At 46.7% G+C, this 19,138-nt stretch overlaps 1 protein-coding gene across 4 annotated transcripts in view; it reads right to left on the bottom strand.

Moving 5' to 3' along the window:
• Positions 1 to 13,275, bottom strand: part of CLCN7 (chloride voltage-gated channel 7) — a 48,157-nt gene extending 34,882 nt beyond the window's left edge. The window contains exons 1-3 of one of the 4 annotated variants that reach the window (XM_056537101.1): positions 13,059 to 13,275; positions 1,070 to 1,141; positions 427 to 498 (exon numbers count right to left, since the gene is read on the bottom strand). In XM_056537101.1, coding sequence (XP_056393076.1) covers positions 427 to 498; positions 1,070 to 1,141; positions 13,059 to 13,157 — 243 coding nt within the window. In that variant the 5' untranslated portion in view covers positions 13,158 to 13,275. Of the gene's footprint in view, positions 1 to 426; positions 499 to 1,069; positions 1,142 to 2,362; positions 2,576 to 5,665; positions 5,723 to 13,058 lie in introns of those variants that run through there. The other 3 variants (XM_056537104.1, XM_056537103.1, XM_056537102.1) reach the window with 3 other exon arrangements.
• Between the last annotated feature and the right edge of the window lie 5,863 nt (positions 13,276 to 19,138).

Genomic DNA, 19,138 nt, shown 5'->3' on the forward strand with positions numbered 1-19,138 from the left:
AAACGACAATTCAGCTGATCGAAATTAAGGGGGTACTCCACTGGCCAGCGTTCGGAATATTTACTGTGCGCGCTGCAGGGGACGCCATGCCCCTCATGACATCCCTCCACGCCCCTCAACGCAAGCCTATGGGAGGGGGCATGAACTGACGTAATGAGGGGGCGTGGCCAACCCCCGCAGCGCGCGCACACAGCATTCGGAACTAAATGTTTTAACAGCCCCCTCCTCCCAGGAATCAATCAACATGCCACACGGGCAGGATCTTGCACCCCTGCCTTTTAAACTGCTGCAAAACTACAACTCCCAGCAAGCTCAGGGTTGTAGTTTTGCAGCAGTGATCATCACAGGTAAGGAGATATATATGCAATTTCCTAAAGCGATTAATAAGATTTTAGGCATAGCCATCGGGGGGGGTAGGTACGTCACCTCGTATTTCAGCGACAGCAGGTGCTCATTGTGCGGGATTTCTTTAACCACCGATGAGGAGAAATCAGTTTCCTGCAAAAAAAAAAAAAATGTTTAAATTAAATATATGAATGAATTAAATTAAAGAGAATTATTTTATTTCATAAAAGCCTTACATGCATCTAGATGAGATCTCACAATGCACTACACCAGTAGTGCACAAGCAGTGGCGATAGAGATGCAGCAAAACTACAGCTCCCAGCATGCCCAGACAACCGTTGGCGGTCCAGGCATACTAGGAGTTGTATTTCTTTCCTGTCTGACCTCTGTGCTCTCTGCTGACATCTCTGTCTGTGTCAGGAACTGTACAGAGCAGGAGCAAATCCCCATAGCAAATCTACCTTGCTCTGGACAGTTCCTAAAATGGACAGAGGTGGCAGCAGAGAGCACTGTGGTCAGACAGAAAAGAACTACACAACTTCCTCTGTAGTATACAGCAGCTGATAAGTACTGGAAGGATTAAGATTTTTATATAGAAGTAATTTACAAATCTGTTTAACTTTCTGGGACCAGTTGATTTGCGAAGATATATATTTTTTTCTCTACAGAGTACCCCTTTAACTCCTGAGGTCCTGGAGCCAAATTCAGAGGGTTAACCCCTTACCAGCTCGCGATTGTCATCCTCGAGGTCCACGGTACTCAGCTGCCCGATGCGGAAGAGAATGGAACTAGAAGCCTAGAAGAGGAATAAATAATAATTAATAATAATATAATTAACCACCAATAACTGTTAATAATAATACCATAATAATGGAACTAGAAGCCTAGAAGAGAAATAAATAATAATTAATAATAATATAATTAACCACCAATAACTGTTAATAATAATACCATAATAATGGAACTAGAAGCCTAGAAGAGGAATAAATAATAATTAATAATAATATAATTAACCACCAATAACTGTTAATAATAATAATACCATAATAATAATGGAACTAGAAGCCTAGAAGAGGAATAAATAATAATTAATAATAATAATATTATTAACAACCAACAACTGTTAATACCATTATTATTGTCAATAATAATAATATTATTATTAATTACAAAATAATAATAACAACAACAACACAATATAATATAAATATAATCGATAAATATAATAAATAATACAATTATTATGTTATTAATAAAATAATAACACATTAAATAATATGATAATATCAATATCATAATAAATTGATAAATATAATAATAATAACCATTATTATTGCTATTATTAATAAAATAAAATAAATAACATAATATAATAATTTCATAAAAAATTTATAAATATTATAATAATTATAATAATAATAGTAAAGCAATTAAAAAAATCTACCTCCCCAGGTTGACAGTGTAAGAGTGGAGTTTCCCTTTAAGTTAATGACTCAACTCATTACCGGTAGATAAGGCCCCGATTACATTGTAACGGGTTAAGATAAGACTCAGCAAAATGAGAAAGAGGAAGGAATCTACGTGAAGAGGGAACAAGAAAAAAGTTTCCTTACAATAACTTAAAGCAGCGTTCCCCTAATCTGCGAAACTACAACTCCCAGCATGCCCAGGCATGCTGGGAGTTGTAGTATGTGCAACAGCTGAGCAGCCACAGGTTGGGAAACACTGCTTTAAAGAAATAAAGAGCCTTTGCATAGTCTACGGCAGCGTTTTACTAAACCATGTGCCTCCAGCTGTTGCAAAACTACAACTCCCAGCATGCCCGGACAGCCAACGGCTGTCCGGGCATGCTGGGAATTGTAGTTCTGCAACAGCTGGAGTTCGGGAACTCTTATGGCTGACTGCCCAGTAGACGGCACAGTCATGCAGTATCGCCGTCGTATCGCCGCCGGCTTAGATAATCACTCGGATACATCAATGTGTGAACCACAAACACATCACAAGCGATGACAATCACCACAAATGGCTGCACAAAGCGGTCCCGTCAGTCCTCCCTGAAACATACGTTTAGTATTGGAATCTAGGCTGCAGACTATTGCTCCCTGTTATCAGCCATTGCAGCAAGGCTATAATAGCTGTATTACTGGTAAAGACAATGGGGGAGATTTATCAAAACCTGCGCAGAGGAACAGTTGCCCATAGCAACCAATCAGATGGCTTCTTTCACTTTTGAAAAGGCCTGTGAAAACTGAAAGCAGCGATCTGATTGGTTGCTATGGGCAACTCAGCAACTTCTCTACACAGATTTTGATAATTATCAGATCCTGTCCAGAGGAAAAGTTGCTGAGTTGCCCATAGCAACCAATCAGATCGCTGCTTTCAGTTTTCAAAGGCCTTTTCAAAAGTGAAAGAAGTGATCTGATTGGTTGCTATGGGCAACTCAGCAACTTTTCCTCTGGACGGGTTTTGATGAATCTCCCCCCCCCATTTTTTTTAAGCGCAACAGTAAGAGAAAAGTATATAATCATTGGTATCATTTTAATTGTATTGACCCAAAGAATAAAGAAAACGTCATTTTTACCATAAATTGTACGGCGTGAAAACGAAACCTTCCAAAATTAGCAAAATTGCGGTTTTCTTTTTAATTTCCCCACACAAATAGTATTTTTTTGGTTGCGCCATATATTTTATGGTAAAGTGAGTGATGGAATTACAACGGACAACTGGTCGCGCAAAAAACAAGCCCTCATACTAGTCTGTGGATGAAAATATAAAAGAGTTATGATTTTTTTGAAGGGGATGAGGAAAAACCTCCTCCCCTTAAGGCCCAAATGGGCTGAGTTCTTAAGGGGTTAAAGGGGTACTCCCCTGGAAAACATTTTTTTTTCCCTTTCTTAAATCAACTGGTGCCAGAAAGATAAACAGATTTGTAAATTACTTCTATTTAAAAATCTTAATCCTTCCAGTACTTATCAGCTGCTGTATGCTCCACAGGAAGTTCTTTTCTTTTTGAATTTCCTTTCTGTCTGACACCTCTGTCCATGTCAGGAACTGTCCAGAGCAGGAGAGGTTTGCTATGGGGATTTGCTCCTACTCTGGACAGTTCCTAAAATACACAAAGGTGTCAGCAGAGAGCACTGTGGTCAGACTAGAAAGAACTACACAACTTCCTGTAGAGCATACAGCGGCTGATAAGTACTGGAAGGATTAAAGGGGTACTCCACTGGAAATTTTTTTATTTTTTATTTTTTTTTATCAACTGGTGCCAGAAAGTTTAACAGATTTATAAATTACTTCTATTAAAAAATCTTAATCCTTCCAGTACTTATCAGATGCTGTATGCTCCACAGGAAGTTGTGTAGTTCTTTCTAGTCTGACCACAGTGCTCTCTGCTGTCTATTTTAGGAACTGTCCAGAGTAGGAGCAAATCCACATAGCAAACCTATCCTGCTCTGGACAGTTCCTAAAATAGACAGAGGTGTCAGCAGAGAGCACTGTGGTCAGACAAAAGAAATTCAAAAAGAAAAGAACTTCCTGTAGAGCATACAGCAGCTGATAAGTACTGGAAGGATTGAGATTTTTAAATATAAGTCATTTACAAATCTGTTTAACGTTCAGGCATCAGTTGATTAAAAAAAAAAAAGTACCCCTTTAATTTTAGTGTTTTTTCAATGGGACAGTAAGGCTCCTCACTAGGTTCTGTAGCCATGACAGGCCGGCGACATCGCATTACACGCCACTTTACGCTGTCAATGGAAGCCTCAGTGTCTTGTCAGGAAATGAGAAGCTGCAGGTTGGTTACGCAAGACGCCCGCTTCCTCATAAATGCGCTGCCTTGTGTGTGCAGGGGGGCGGGAGGGTGACCCTCTAACTACCGGACACATCCATTACACGCACGGATCTCCTCCAGGCATCCTGTGCCCATCTCCTGAATACAGTCCAGCGCTCTCTGTTATCAGCCAGATGTTGGCACGTGCACTGCCTGTATATTACGAAGCTGCAGAACTTGTCATTATATAAAAGGGTCAACGGATCATTCGATATATCTGGAATGTCTAAGGCAGAGTTTTCCAATCAGGGTGCCTCCAGCTGTTGCAAAACTACAACTCCCAGCATACCCGGATAGCCAAAGGCTATTCTTTTTTAATTTCTTTTTTTTGTCTCGTCCACAGTGCTCTCTGCTGACACCTCTGTCCATGTCAGGAACTGTCCAGAGCAGGAGAAAATCCCCATAGTAAACCTCTCCTGCTCTGGACAGCTCCCGACATGGACAGAGGTGTCAGCAGAGAGCACTGTGGACCAAAAAAAAATTATCCAAAAACAAAAGAACTTTCTCTGTAATATACAGCCGCTAATAAGTACTGGAAGGATTAAGATTATTTTTTATTTTTTTATTTTATAGAAGTAATTTACAAATCTGTTTAACTTTCTGGCACCAGTTGATTAAAAAAAGAATGTTTTCCACCGGAGTACCCCTTTAAAAGGAATATGCAATGAAGAATCTCCAAACCTGCTGCATCTGGGACAGCCCAAGCTGAGCCCAAACCTCAAGGAACCACAGTGTGCAAGGTAGATGCTTGGTTTGCAATTTTTAAAGGGGTACTCTAGTGAAAAACATTTTTTATTTTTTTATTTTTATTTTTTACATCAATTGGTGCCACAAAGTTAAAAACAGATTTGTAAATTACTTCTATCAAAAAAAAAAAAAAAATCTTAATCCTTCCAGTACTTATCAGCTGACAGCTGACCGGTGTGTCAGCAGACAGCACTGTGGTCAGACAGAAAAGAAATTCAAAAAGAAAAGAACTTCCTCTGTATTATACAGCAGCTGATAAGTACTGGAAAAGTTAAAACAGATTTGTAAATTACTTCTATTTAAAAAAAAAAATTATAATAATAAAAACGTAATCCTTCCAGTACTTATCAACTGCTGTGTACTACAAGTTAAGTTCTTTTCTGTCTGACCACAGTGCTCTCTGCTGACACCTCTGTCCATGTCAGGAACTGTCCAGAGTAAGATAGGTTTGCAATGGGGATTTGCTCCTACTCTGGACAGTTCCTGACATGGACAGAGGTGTCAGCAGAGAGCACCGTGGTCAGACAGAAAGGGGAAAAAAATAAAAAAAAATAAAAAAAAAAGAACTTCCTCTGTATTATACAGTAGCTAATAAGTACTGGAAGGATTAAGATTTTTTAATAGAAGTAATTTACACATCTGTTTAACTTTCTGGCACCAGTTGATATATATATAAAGAAAATGTTTTCCAGGTCAGTACCCCTTTAAGGAACATGCAATGGCGTTCCTCCCAGCCTGCTGTACCTGGGGCTGACATGACTGTTCTCAGGGGACCATAGGGGAGATTTATCAGATCCTGTCCAGAGGAAAAGTTGTTGAGTTGTCCATAGCAACCAATCAGATCGCTACTTTCCCTTTTCACAGGCCTTTTCAAAAATGAAAGTAGTTATCTGATTGGTTGCTATGGGCAACTCAGCAACTTCTCCTCTGTACAGGTTATGATAAATCTCCCCAAATGTCCTGTTCTTCCGCAGATTGACCATATTGTGCCGTAGCCGGGATGGATATCGGCAGTACAGTGATCCCTCAACTTGCAATGGCCTCAACATACAATAGTTTCAACATATAATGGTCTTTTCTGGACCATTGTAACTTGAAACCAGACTCAACATACAATGCTATAGACAGTCCAGATCTGTGAAACATGTCAATGGCCGGAAGAACTGACCAATCAGAATGGGCATTCACTGGTAAAACACCTGTATTACTGAAGTGTATGCACTGACTGACTGGTGTCTGGTAGCGCCCCCTACAGTACAGGGAGGTATTACATGTTCTGTACTCTTTACCTGTATTACTGAAGTGTATGCACTGACTGGTGTCTGGTAGTGTCCCCTACAGTACAGGGAGGTATTACATGTTCTGTACTCTTTACCTGTATTACTGAAGTGTATGCACTGACTGGTGTCTGGTAGCGCCCCCTACAGTACAGAGAGGTATTACATGTTCTGTACTACTCTTTACCTGTATTACTGAAGTGTATGCACTGACTGGTGTCTGGTAGCGCCCCCTACAGTACAGGGAGGTATTACATGTTCTGTACTCTATCTGTACAGGGTTAGCTGCTCCTTTGGACACCAGGTGAGGGCGGCTCCATTTTAAATTTTTAGGACACTGTGTGTACTGTACAGGACCCTGAAGAAGCTCCTGTCCTCTTCATAGACCAGCGTTTCCCAACCAGGGTGCCTCCAGCTGTTGCAAAACTTCAACTCCCAGCATGCTGGGAGTTGTAGTTTTGCAACAGCTGGAGGCACCCTGGTTGGGAAACGCTAACATAGACAGTGATTACATCTCCCAGCAGATCTTTATTACTTTTATATATAAGGATTTGCTTTATCTATATTAGTTATCTACTTATTTTTCTTTAATCCTCACTTTTTCCTATTTTCGGATGAAATTTTGGTGGCTTCAGAACCAATTACCAGGTTTCCATAGAGTTCTGGTCTCAACATACAATGGTTTCAACATACAATGGTCGTCCTGGAACCGATTAATATTGTAACTTGAGGGACCACTATAATAGCCGCCATGTTTGTTGCTGCGGCACTGACAGGATCCTACACTTAGAACTGATCCCTTTCTGAAGATGCCCGGCCGCCTATTCTACCGCATGACTGACTGAACGCCATTAATATACGGAAACCATTGGTCAGTATATGTGTCAGGAGAACGTCCCTGTCAGGTGAGACCCATGAGACGTTTCCACCACTGGAATAAGTGACGATTCCCGGTGACCGGACGGCGAACACTCATAAGATCCAATAAACAGATCTGTGCGACACAAGGGGGGGGGGGGGGGGGGGAGAGGATTTAAAGGGGTACTCTACAATCTACAATTTTTCTCAAATCAACTGGTGCCAGAAAGTTAAACCGATTTGTAAATTACTTCTATTAAAAAAAATCTTAATCCTTCCACTACTTATCAGCTGCTGTATGATCCAGAGGAAGTTGAGTTGTTCTTTTCTGTCTGACCACAGTGCTCTCTGCTGACACCTCTGTCCATGTCAGTAACTGTCCAGAGCAGGATAGGTTTGCTATTGGGGATTTGCTCCTGCTCTGGACAGTTCCTGACACGGACAGAGGTGTCAGCAGAGAGCACTGTGGTCAGACAGGAAAGAAATTTTTTAAAAAAATGAACTTCCTCTGTATTATAGAGCAGCTGATAAGTACTGGAAGGGTAAAGATTTTTTTAATAGAAGTAATTTACAAAATTTTTATTAATTTTTTTTAACTGGAGTACTCCTTTAAAGCAACAGCGTGCAAATAACGGTCTGAGCAGAGTGGGGAATAGAGCTCCACAAGCTGTAGTGCTGTACAAGGCTCTGAACAACGCCTCAACCCCCAGAACGTCTGACTGCATGAGGGAATTATATAGCTAGGCTACAAATCATAAACTGGACATGCTGGGAGTTGTAGTCACACAAGAGCTGCACAGATGTAGGCTGCAGACCATTCTGGGCAGGATGGGAGTTATAGTTCTATACGAATCAGAGTCACAGACGAGTTATCGTACCGCATGCATGGGAGCGGACATGGTGAGAGTTGTAGTTACACAACAGCTGGAGAACTACAGGCTGCAAACCACTGGACATAGTGAGGGTTGTAGTTATACATCAGATGACTGCTACATAACTGGGGCATGATGGGATTTCTTGTTATATATCAGGTGGCAGACCAATGGGCTACACTCTGCAGGACATGCTGGGAATTGTAGTCCTATAACACAGTGATACAGGACATGCTGGGAACTGTAGTCCTATAACAGTAATACAAGACATGCTGGGAATTGTAGTCCTATAACAGTAATACAGGACATGCTGGGAATTGTAGTCCTATAACAGTAATACAGGACATGCTGGGAATTGTAGTTCTATAACACAGTAATACAGGACATGCTGGGAATTGTAGTCCTATAACACAGTAATACAAGACATGCTGGGAATTGTAGTCCTATAACACAGTAATACAGGACATGCTGGGAACTGTAGTCCTATAACACAGTAATACAAGACATGCTGGGAATTGTAGTCCTATAACACAGTAATACAAGACATGCTGGGAATTGTAGTCCTATAACACAGTAATACAGGACATGCTGGGAATTGTAGTCCTATAACACAGTAATACAGGACATGCTGGGAATTGTAGTCCTATAACACAGTAATACGGGACATGCTGGGAATTGTAGTCCTATAACACAGTAATACAGGACATGCTGGGAATTGTAGTCCTATAACACAGTAATAAAGGACATGCTGGGAATTGTAGTCCTATAACAGTAATACAGGACATGCTGGGTGTTGTAGTCACTCAACAACAAGAGAGCCGAAGGCTACAAACTGCTGTACTGAAAGAAGCTAGACATTCTGGGAGTTGTAGTCATAATGCCCACAGACAGCAGCCCCATGTTGTACACGGTACTAGACATGCTGGGAGTTGTAGTCACACAGCAAGCACGGGCACAGGTGATCATCCGATGTTCTCAGGTTCAGGCACCAGGATTACATAATCCCCAGTGCTCGGAGTATTTACATCAGTGGTCTCAAACTGTGGCCCTCCAGATGTTGCAAAACTTCAACTCCCAGCATGACCAGACAGCCATTATTTTTGTATTAACACAGCGGTCTCAAACTGTGGCCCTCCAGATGTTGCAAAAATTCGACTCCCAGCATGACCAGACAGCCATTATTTTTGTATTAATACAGCGGTCTCAAACTGTGGCCCTCCAGATGTTGCAAAACTTCAACTACCAGCATGCCCGGACAGCAAGCTGGGAGTTGAAGTTTTGCAACATCTGGAGGGCCACAGTTTGAGACCACTGATTTACATTGACGCTGTGATTGCTGCTGTACACTACAGCTGTCCACGCACACTGGGAGTTGTAGTTTTGCCACAGCTGGAGGCACACTGGTTGGGAAACACTGCCCTACTGGATGCACGGCAGCCATACTGGTCTATACTCAACTTTCCGATAATCTAGAATTCATAATGGCATGCCAGACTATGAGACGGCTTTCATGTAAGCTTAAAATCCAACTGCTGAGGAACTACAAATCCCAGCATGCACTGACAGCCACCGACTGTGCGGTTATACTGGAAGTGGTAATTCTCTATAGAGACAGAAAACTGAAGATTTCTGGGAAAGACAAAGATCAGCGAAACCCCGAACTGCCCGGACGGTAACGTCTCCTAATCGTCTGTGTCTCTGGTATCCGTCTCTTTAAGTAACGTCAAGACCCCCCCCCACCCCCTCCCCCCAGTGTCACAAGATTAAAGGGCAACTCCATATAATCAGGACAAGAGAATTCTAATGTAAATACGACCCAGACAGAAGCAACGAACCCTGAGGGCAAAGTACAGAGTGATCCCAGGATGAGGGACTTCTTAACCCCTCCCTGACCCACTGCACGTGTGAGAGACCCCCAATATCTTATACTGCTCCCCCAATCTCACCCCGTCCCCTCAGAGCCTCCCTCTCCTAGTTTTTCCCAGTGTCTGGTCTCCCATCTCTCGGCCGTCCTCCCATTGTCTGGTCCTATACTCTCCTGCTTTACCCAGGAGTCCGTACCCCCCCAACTCCCGCTTTTCCCCACTATCCAGTCTCCCCCCCCCCCCTTCCCAGTTTTCCCCGGTGTCCGGTCCTCCCCTCTCCCTGTTTTCCCCGGTGTCCGGTCCTCCCCCTCTCATGGTTTTCCCCGATGTCGGTCCTCCCCTCTCCCGGTTTTCCCCGATGTCGGTCCTCCCCTCTCCCGGTTTTCCCCGGTGTCCGGTCCTCCCCTCTCTCATGGTTTTCCCCGGTGTCCGGTCCTCCCCTCTCTCATGGTTTTCCCCGGTGTCCGGTCCTCCCCGGTGTCCGGTCCTCCCCTCTCTCATGGTTTTCCCCGGTGTCCGGTCCTCCCCTCTCCCGGTTTTCCCCGGTGTCCGGCCCTCCCCTCTCTCATGGTTTTCCCCAGTGTCCGGTCCTCCCCTCTCCCGGTTTTCCCCGGTGTCCGGTCCTCCCCTCTCCCGGTGTCGGTCCTCCCCTCTCTCATGGTTTTCCCCAGTGTCCGGCCCTCCCCTCTCTCATGGTTTTCCCCAGTGTCCGGTCCTCCCCTCTCCCGGTTTTCCCCAGTGTCCGGTCCTCCCCTCTCCCGGTGTCGGTCCTCCCCTCTCCCGGTTTTCCCCGGTGTCCGGTCCTCCCCTCTCTCATGGTTTTCCCCGGTGTCCGGTCCTCCCCTCTCCCGGTTTTCCCCGGTGTCCGGTCCTCCCCTCTCCCGGTTTTCCCCGGTGTCCGGTCCTCCCCTCTCCCGGTTTTCCCCGGTGTCCGGTCCTCCCCTCTCCCGGTTTTCCCCGGTGTCCGGTCCTCCCCTCTCCCGGTTTTCCCCGGTGTCCGGTCCTCCCCTCTCCCGGTTTTCCCCAGTGTCCGGTCCTCCCCTCTCCCGGTTTTCCCCGGTGTCCGGTCCTCCCCTCTCCCGGTTTTCCCCGGTGTCCGGTCCTCCCCTCTCCCGGTGTCGGTCCTCCCCTCTCCCGGTTTTCCCCGGTGTCCGGTCCTCCCCTCTCCCGGTTTTCCCCGGTGTCCGGTCCTCCCCTCTCCCGGTTTTCCCCGGTGTCCGGTCCTCCCCTCTCCCGGTTTTCCCCGGTGTCCGGTCCTCCCCTCTCCCGGTTTTCCCCGGTGTCCGGTCCTCCCCTCTCCCGGTTTTCCCCGGTGTCCGGTCCTCCCCTCTCCCGGTTTTCCCCGGTGTCCGGTCCTCCCCTCTCCCGGTTTTCCCCGGTGTCCGGTCCTCCCCTCTCCCGGTTTTCCCCGGTGTCCGGTCCTCCCCTCTCCCGGTTTTCCCCGGTGTCCGGTCCTCCCCTCTCCCGGTTTTCCCCGGTGTCCGGTCCTCCCCTCTCCCGGTGTCGGTCCTCCCCTCTCCCGGTTTTCCCCGGTGTCCGGTCCTCCCCTCTCTCATGGTTTTCCCCGGTGTCCGGTCCTCCCCTCTCCCGGTTTTCCCCAGTGTCCGGTCCTCCCCTCTCCCGGTTTTCCCCAGTGTCCGGTCCTCCCCTCTCCCGGTGTCGGTCCTCCCCTCTCCCGGTTTTCCCCATTGTCCGGTCCTCCCCTCTCCCGGTGTCGGTCCTCCCCTCTCCCGGTTTTCCCCGGTGTCCGGTCCTCCCCTCTCTCATGGTTTTCCCCAGTGTCCGGTCCTCCCCTCTCCCGGTTTTCCCCAGTGTCCGGTCCACCCCTCTCCCGGTTTTCCCCAGTGTCCGGTCCACCCCTCTCCCGGTTTTCCCCAGTGTCCGGTCCTCCCCTCTCCCGGTGTCGGTCCTCCCCTCTCCCGGTTTTCCCCGGTGTCCGGTCCTCCCCTCTCCCGGTTTTCCCCGGTGTCCGGTCCTCCCCTCTCCCGGTTTTCCCCGGTGTCCGGTCCTCCCCTCTCCCGGTTTTCCCCGGTGTCCGGTCCTCCCCTCTCCCGGTGTCGGTCCTCCCCTCTCCCGGTTTTCCCCGGTGTCCGGTCCTCCCCTCTCCCGGTGTCGGTCCTCCCCTCTCCCGGTGTCGGTCCTCCCCTCTCCCGGTTTTCCCCGGTGTCCGGTCCTCCCCTCTCCCGGTGTCGGTCCTCCCCTCTCCCGGTTTTCCCCAGTGTCCGGTCCTCCCCTCTCCCGGTTTTCCCCAGTGTCCGGTCCTCCCCTCTCCCGGTGTCCGGTCCTCCCCTCTCCCAGTTTTCCCCGGTGTCCGGTCCTCCCCTCTCCCAGTTTTCCCCAGTGTCCGGTCCTCCCCTCTCCCGGTTTTCCCCGGTGTCCGGTCCTCCCCTCTCCCGGTGTCGGTCCTCCCCTCTCCCTTGTTTTCCCCGGTGTCCGGTCCTCCCCTCTCCCGGTGTCGGTCCTCCCCTCTCCCTTGTTTTCCCCGGTGTCCGGTCCTCCCCTCTCCCGGTGTCGGTCCTCCCCTCTCCCGGTTTTCCCCAGTGTCCGGTCCTCCCCTCCCCTCTCCCGGTGTTCCCCGGTGTCCGGTCCTCCCCTCTCCCGGTTTTCCCCGGTGTCCGGTCCTCCCCTCTCCCGGTGTCCGGTCCTCCCCGCTCCCGGTGTCGGTCCTCCCCGCTCCCGGTTTTCCCCAGTGTCCGGTCCTCCCCTCTCCCGGTTTTCCCCAGTGTCCGGTCCTCCCCTCTCCCGGTGTCCGGTCCTCCCCTCTCCCGGTTTTCCCCGGTGTTCCCCTCTCCCGGTGTCCGGTCCTCCCCCGGTTTTCCCCCTCTCATGGTTTTCCCCGGTGTCCGGTCCTCCCCTGTCCCGGTTTTCCCCGGTGTCCGGTCCTCCCCTCTCCCTGTTTTCCCCGGTGTCCGGTCCTCCCCCTCTCATGGTTTTCCCCGGTGTCCGGTCCTCCCCTGTCCCGGTTTTCCCCGGTGTCCGGTCCTCCCCTCTCCCTGTTTTCCCCGGTGTCCGGTCCTCCCCCTCTCATGGTTTTCCCCGGTGTCCGGTCCTCCCCTCTCCCTGTTTTCCCCGGTGTCCGGTCCTCCCCTCTCCCGGTTTTCCCCAGTGTCCGGTCCTCCCCTCTCCCGGTTTTCCCCAGTGTCCGGTCCTCCCCTCTCCCGGTGTCCGGTCCTCCCCTCTCCCGGTTTTCCCCGGTGTTCCCCTCTCCCGGTGTCCGGTCCTCCCCTGTCCCGGTTTTCCCCGGTGTCCGGTCCTCCCCTCTCACCGGTCTGGTTCCGGCTCCGTTCAGCAGCGGTGTGCTCTCCCCGTCCTCCTCCGGTTGTTCTCTCCCGGACCAGGACACCCTGTTGGCCACATTGGCCATGTTCAGTCCGCTGCGGCCGCTCCGCTCGGTGTTTGTGCATATGACAATCCGGAGCCTGAGAGAATCAGGTGGTCACGTGACTCGAGCTATGGCGCGTGACGAGGGACACACAAGGATTGCGCGCGGGGGATCACGGGAAATGTAGTCTTCCCTGCCAGGCCGTAGCTTCCATACCGTGTGTTTGGAAACATGACTGCAGGGAACTTCCCTGATCAGCTGATGAGTTGTAATATGGAACTTTCCGCAGTGATGTCCAGTCTGTCACGTGACTGCATCATTTCTGGGTATGTGCACATACAGGTTCATGTGGGATATTTGTGGTCAGTATGAACAGCATATAAAACAAATAACTATCTAACCATTATAGTGCTAAATAATACCGCCATACAGTGCCATGTACTGACCGGACAGGCTGCACACAGTCGCCTACATCTGAGAAGGGACATCAGGAAGATTCAGCAGTGGAAAAGCAAAGTGGGGCGCGAAACGCGCTGCAGAATGTTTATATTTATGTAGGATGCATGGCCAAAATACAACATCTGAATCATGGAACAAATCCAGACCCCAAAACCAGATGCCATAACAAATCCAGACCCCTAAACAAATTCAGACCCCAAACCAGATCCAAAAACAAATCCAGACACCTAAACAAATCCAGACCCCAAACCAGATCCAAAAACAAATCTAGACCCAAAGCCAGACACAAAAACAAATCCAGTCCCCAAACCAGACCTCTAAACTAATCCAGACCCCAAACCAGATCCCAAAACAAATCCAGACCCCAAACCAGACCTCTAAACTAATCCAGACCCCAAACCAGATCCCAAAACAAATCCAGTCCCCAAACCAGACCTCTAAACTAATCCAGACCCCAAACCAGATCCCAAAACAAATCCAGACCCCAAACCAGACCTCTAAACTAATCCAGACCCCAAACCAGATCCCAAAACAAATCCAGTCCCCAAACCAGACCTCTAAACTAATCCAGACCCCAAACCAGATCCCAAAACAAATCCAGACCCCAAACCAGACACCAAAACAAATCCAGACCCCTAAACAAATCCAGACCCCAAACCAGACCTCTAAACTAATCCAGACCCCAAACCAGACACCAAAACAAATCCAGACCCCTAAACAAATCCAGACCCCAAACCAGACACCAAAACAAATCCAGACCCCAAACCAGATCCAAAAACAAATCTAGACCCAAAGCCAGACACAAAAACAAATCCAGTCCCCAAACAAGACCTCTAAACTAATCCAGACCCCAAACCAGACACCAAAACAAATCCAGACCCCTAAACAAATCCAGAACCAAAACCAGATCCCAAAACAAATCCAGACCCCTAAGGGAATCCAGACCTCTAAACTAATACAGACCCCTAAACAAATATAGACCCTAGATAAGACTCCTAAACAAATTCAGACCCCCTATAAAAATACAGACCAAAACAGAGACCCCAGACAAGACCCCTAACAAGTACAGACAAGACCCCTTAACAAATACAGACTCCTTAAAGGACATCTGCAGCAAAAGACAACTTATCCCCAATCCACAGGATGAGGTAGACGGTGTGCCCCCTCCCCATACAGTTCTATGGGAAAGGCGGGGAGGCATGAATGCTGCATCCCCGCCTCTCCTATAGAGCTACATGGAGGAGACGTGTCAGCTGCGATGTCATGCTACGGCCGGCACGTCTCCTGCAGGGGAGAGCCGCAGCAGAGCCTTGTCCCCATGCAGGAGATCGCGGGGGATCCCCCCACCATCAAACACTTATCGCCCGGTGGAAAGTTGTATTTTGCTGCAGATGTCCTTTAACAAATACAGACCCCAGACCAGACTCCTTAACAAATACAGACCCCAGACCAGACTCCTTAACAAATACAGACCCCAGACCAGACTCCTTAACAAATACAGACCCCAGACCAGACTCCTTAACAAATACAGACCCCAGACCAGACTCCTTAACAAATACAGACCCCAGACCAGACTCCTTAACAAATACAGACCCCAGACCAGACTCCTTAATAAATACAGACCCCAGACCAGACTCCTCAACAAATACAGACCCCAGACCAGACTCCTTAACAAATACAGACCCCAGACCAGACTCCTTAATAAATACAGACCCCAGACCAGACTCCTTAACAAATACAGACCCCAGACCAGATTCCTTAACAAATACAGACCCCAGACCAGACTCCTCAACAAATACAGACCCCAGACCAGACTCCTTAATAAATACAAATCCCAGACCAGACTCCTTAACAAATACAGACCCCAGACCAGACTCCTTAACAAATACAGACCCCAGACCAGACTCCTTAACAAATACAGACCCCAGACCAGACTCCTTAATAAATACAGACCCCAGACCAGATTCCTTAACAAATACAGACCCCAGACCAGACTCCTTAATAAATACAAACCCCAGACCAGACTCCTTAACAAATACAAACCCCAGACCAGATTCCTTAACAAATACAGACCCCAGACCAGACTCCTTAATAAATACAAACCCCAGACCAGACTCCTTAACAAATACAGACCCCAGACCAGACTCCTTAATAAATACAAACCCCAGACCAGATTCCTTAACAAATACAGACCCCAGACCAGACTCCTTAATAAATACAAACCCCAGACCAGATTCCTTAATAAATACAGACCCCAGACCAGACTCCTTAATAAATACAGACCCCAGACCAGACTCCTTAACAAATATAGACCCCAAATCTCCTTATACACAAACTCCACAAAAGACTGGGAGTCTCACACACTTTCCAAGGAAGTCGGCAAGTAGACCACACAAAGCACCTTGTATACTGCAGAGAATATTATATGGGTGCTCAGGACTATTATTTGGGGACTGTAATTAGTCCGTTGTGATGGGATCACTTTGGTGTTGTATAGCAGTAGTTTTTGCTCTGTGATAACTGGCATTGGTCGGTCAACGTGTGGAGGTATTATTTTTCTTCAAATCCAGTATTTGTTTAGACACTTTATAGCAGTATAGTTGTATAGTATGTCCTGTATGGTGGTATTATTCATTTACTGTATGGTAGTATAATTCAGCTACTGTATGGTAGTATTATTCATTTACTGTATGGTAGTATAATTCAGCTACTGTATGGTAGTATTATTCAGTTAGTGTTACGCCGAGCGCTCCGGGTCCCCGCTACTCCCCGGAGCGCTCGCAGCATCCTCTCATTCGCAGCGCCCCATTCAGACATGCTGACTGGGTGCGCTGCAATATCTCTCCCAGCCGGGATGCGATTCGCGACGCGGGAGGCGCCCGTTCGTACCTGACCCGTTCCCCGTCTGTCTTGTCCCGGCGTGCGCGGCCCCGCTCCTTAGGGCGCGCGCACTGGGTCTCTGCAATTTAAAGGGCCACTGCGCCACTGATTGGCGCAGCAGGCCTAATCAGTGTTATCACCTGTGCACTCCCTACTTATACCTCACTTCCCCTGCACTCCCTCGCGGGATCTTGTTGCCATTGTGCCAGTGAAAGCGTTTCCTTGTGTGTTCCTAGCCTGTGTTCCAGACCTCCTGCCGTTGCCCCTGACTACGATCCTTGCTGCCTGCCCTGACCTTCTGCTACGTCCGACCTTGCTCTTGTCTACTCCCTTGGACCGCGCCTATCTTCAGCAGTCAGAGAGGTTGAGCCGTTGCTAGTGGATACGACCTGGTTACTACCGCCGATGCAAGACCTTCCCGATTTGCGGCGGGCTCTGGTGAATACCAGTAGCAACTTAGAACCGGTCCACCAACACGGTCCACGCCAATCCCTCTCTGGCACAGAGGATCCACCTCCAGCCAGCCGAATCGTGACAGTTAGTGTATGGTAGTATTATTCAGCTACTGTATGGTAGTATTATTCAGTTAGTGTATGATAGTATAATTCAGCTACTGTATGGTAGTATTATTCAGTTAGTGTATGATAGTATAATTCAGCTACTGTATGGTAGTATTATTCAGTTACTGTATGGTAGTATTATTCAGTTACTGTATGGTAGTATTATTCAGCTACTGTATGGTAATATTATTTAGTTACTGTATGGTAGTATTATTCACTTAGTATATGGTAGTATTATTCAGTTACTGTATGGTAGTATAATTCAGTTAGTGTATGGTAGTATTATTAAGTTACTGTATGGTAGTATTATTCAGTTACTGTATGGTAGTATTATTCAGTTACTGTATGGTAGTATTATTCAATTAGTATATGGTAGTATTATTCAGTTACTGTATGGTAGTATTCAGCTACTGTATGTTAGTATTATTCAGTTACTGTATGGTAGTATTCAGTTACTGTATGGTCTTATTATTCAGTTACTGTATGGTAGTATTATTCAGCTACTGTATGGTAGTGTTATTCAGGTACTGGATGGTAGTATTCAGTTACTGGATGGCAGTATTATTCAGTTACTGTAGGGTAGTATTATTCAGTTACTGGATGGTAGTATTATTCAGCTACTGTGTGGTAGTATTATTTAGCTACTGTAAGGTAGTGTTATTAAGGTACTGGATGGTAGTATTATTCAGTTACTGGATGGTAGTATTATTCAGTTACTGTATGGTAGTATTATTCAATTAGTATATGGTAGTATTATTCAGTTACTGTATGGTAGTATTCAGTTACTGTATGTTAGTATTATTCATCTACTGTGTGGTAGTATTATTCAGCTACTGTATGGTAGGGTTATTCCGGTACTGGATGGTAGTATTCAGTTGCTGTATGGTAGTAGTATTATTCAGTTACTGTATGGTGGTATTATTCATTTACTGTATGGTAGTATTATTCAGGTACAGTACTGTATGTTAGTAATATTTAGCTACTGTATGGTAGTATTCATTTACTGTATGGTAGTGTTATTCAGGTACTGGATGGTAGTATTCAGTTACTGTATGGTAGTATTATTCAGTTACTGTATGGTAGTATTATTCAGGTACTGTATGGTAGTATTCAGGTACTGTATGGTAGTATTATTCAGGTACTGTATGGTAGTATTCAGGTACTGTATGGTAGTATTCAGTTACTGTATGGTAGTATTATTCAGGTACTGTATGGTAGTATTATTCATTTACTGTATGGTAGTATTATCCAGTTACTGTATGGTAGTATTCAGTTACAGTATGGTAGTATTATTCAGGTACTGTATGGTAGTATTATTCAAGTACTGTATGGTAGTATTATCCAGTTACTGTATGGTAGTATTCAGTTACTGTATGGTGGTATTATTTAAGCACTGTACTGTATGTATGAATACAGCTTTATTTATTTAATATATAGTTTATTATAAGCAACATAAATAGCAATGAATGAGCTGCAATATCCATGTTTTCCCTTCCTTGTTGCAGTATTATATCTAGTACCATCATTTATTATGTTTTATTATGTTTATATACATATATGTATATATATCTTTTTTTTTTTTTTTTAACATAGCCGTGATCTCCAAACTGCAGACCTCCAGATGTTGCAAAATTACAACTTCCAGCATACCTGGACAGCCGTTGGCTGTCCGGGAATGCTGGGAGTTGTAGTTTTACACTGAAGGTCCATAGTTTGGAGATCAACCAGGTGGAGGCTCATAAACTCGGCGCGTCTGATGAGTGACATCCTCCCGGCAGCCACCACTACTCACTGATTTAAAGTGGTTGCAGTGCCGGTTACCTCTTCCGGATCAGCAGCAGGGCTGCGGCCACTGGAGAAGTATCATGGGAGAAAACTTATACCTTATGCGAAGGATAGGGGATAATTTTAGATTGCGGGGGGTCAGAGCTCTGGGGCCCCCCACGTTCTCCTATTTGGAGCCCCGGCTCTCCTTCACAGCGGTGCTTCACGACCCTCGCCAAAAGCAGGGTCCGCCACGCACCCTTCATATAGCTCTATGGGAAAGCCATTCGGCAATCTTCACACTTAGGAATGAGACCAACGGTTGGAGGGGGAATTCATACAATACTTAAAGACCATCTA

The sequence above is a fragment of the Hyla sarda genome, chromosome 8, assembly GCF_029499605.1.
Source record: "Hyla sarda isolate aHylSar1 chromosome 8, aHylSar1.hap1, whole genome shotgun sequence".
NCBI classification, from domain to species: domain Eukaryota; kingdom Metazoa; phylum Chordata; class Amphibia; order Anura; family Hylidae; genus Hyla; species Hyla sarda.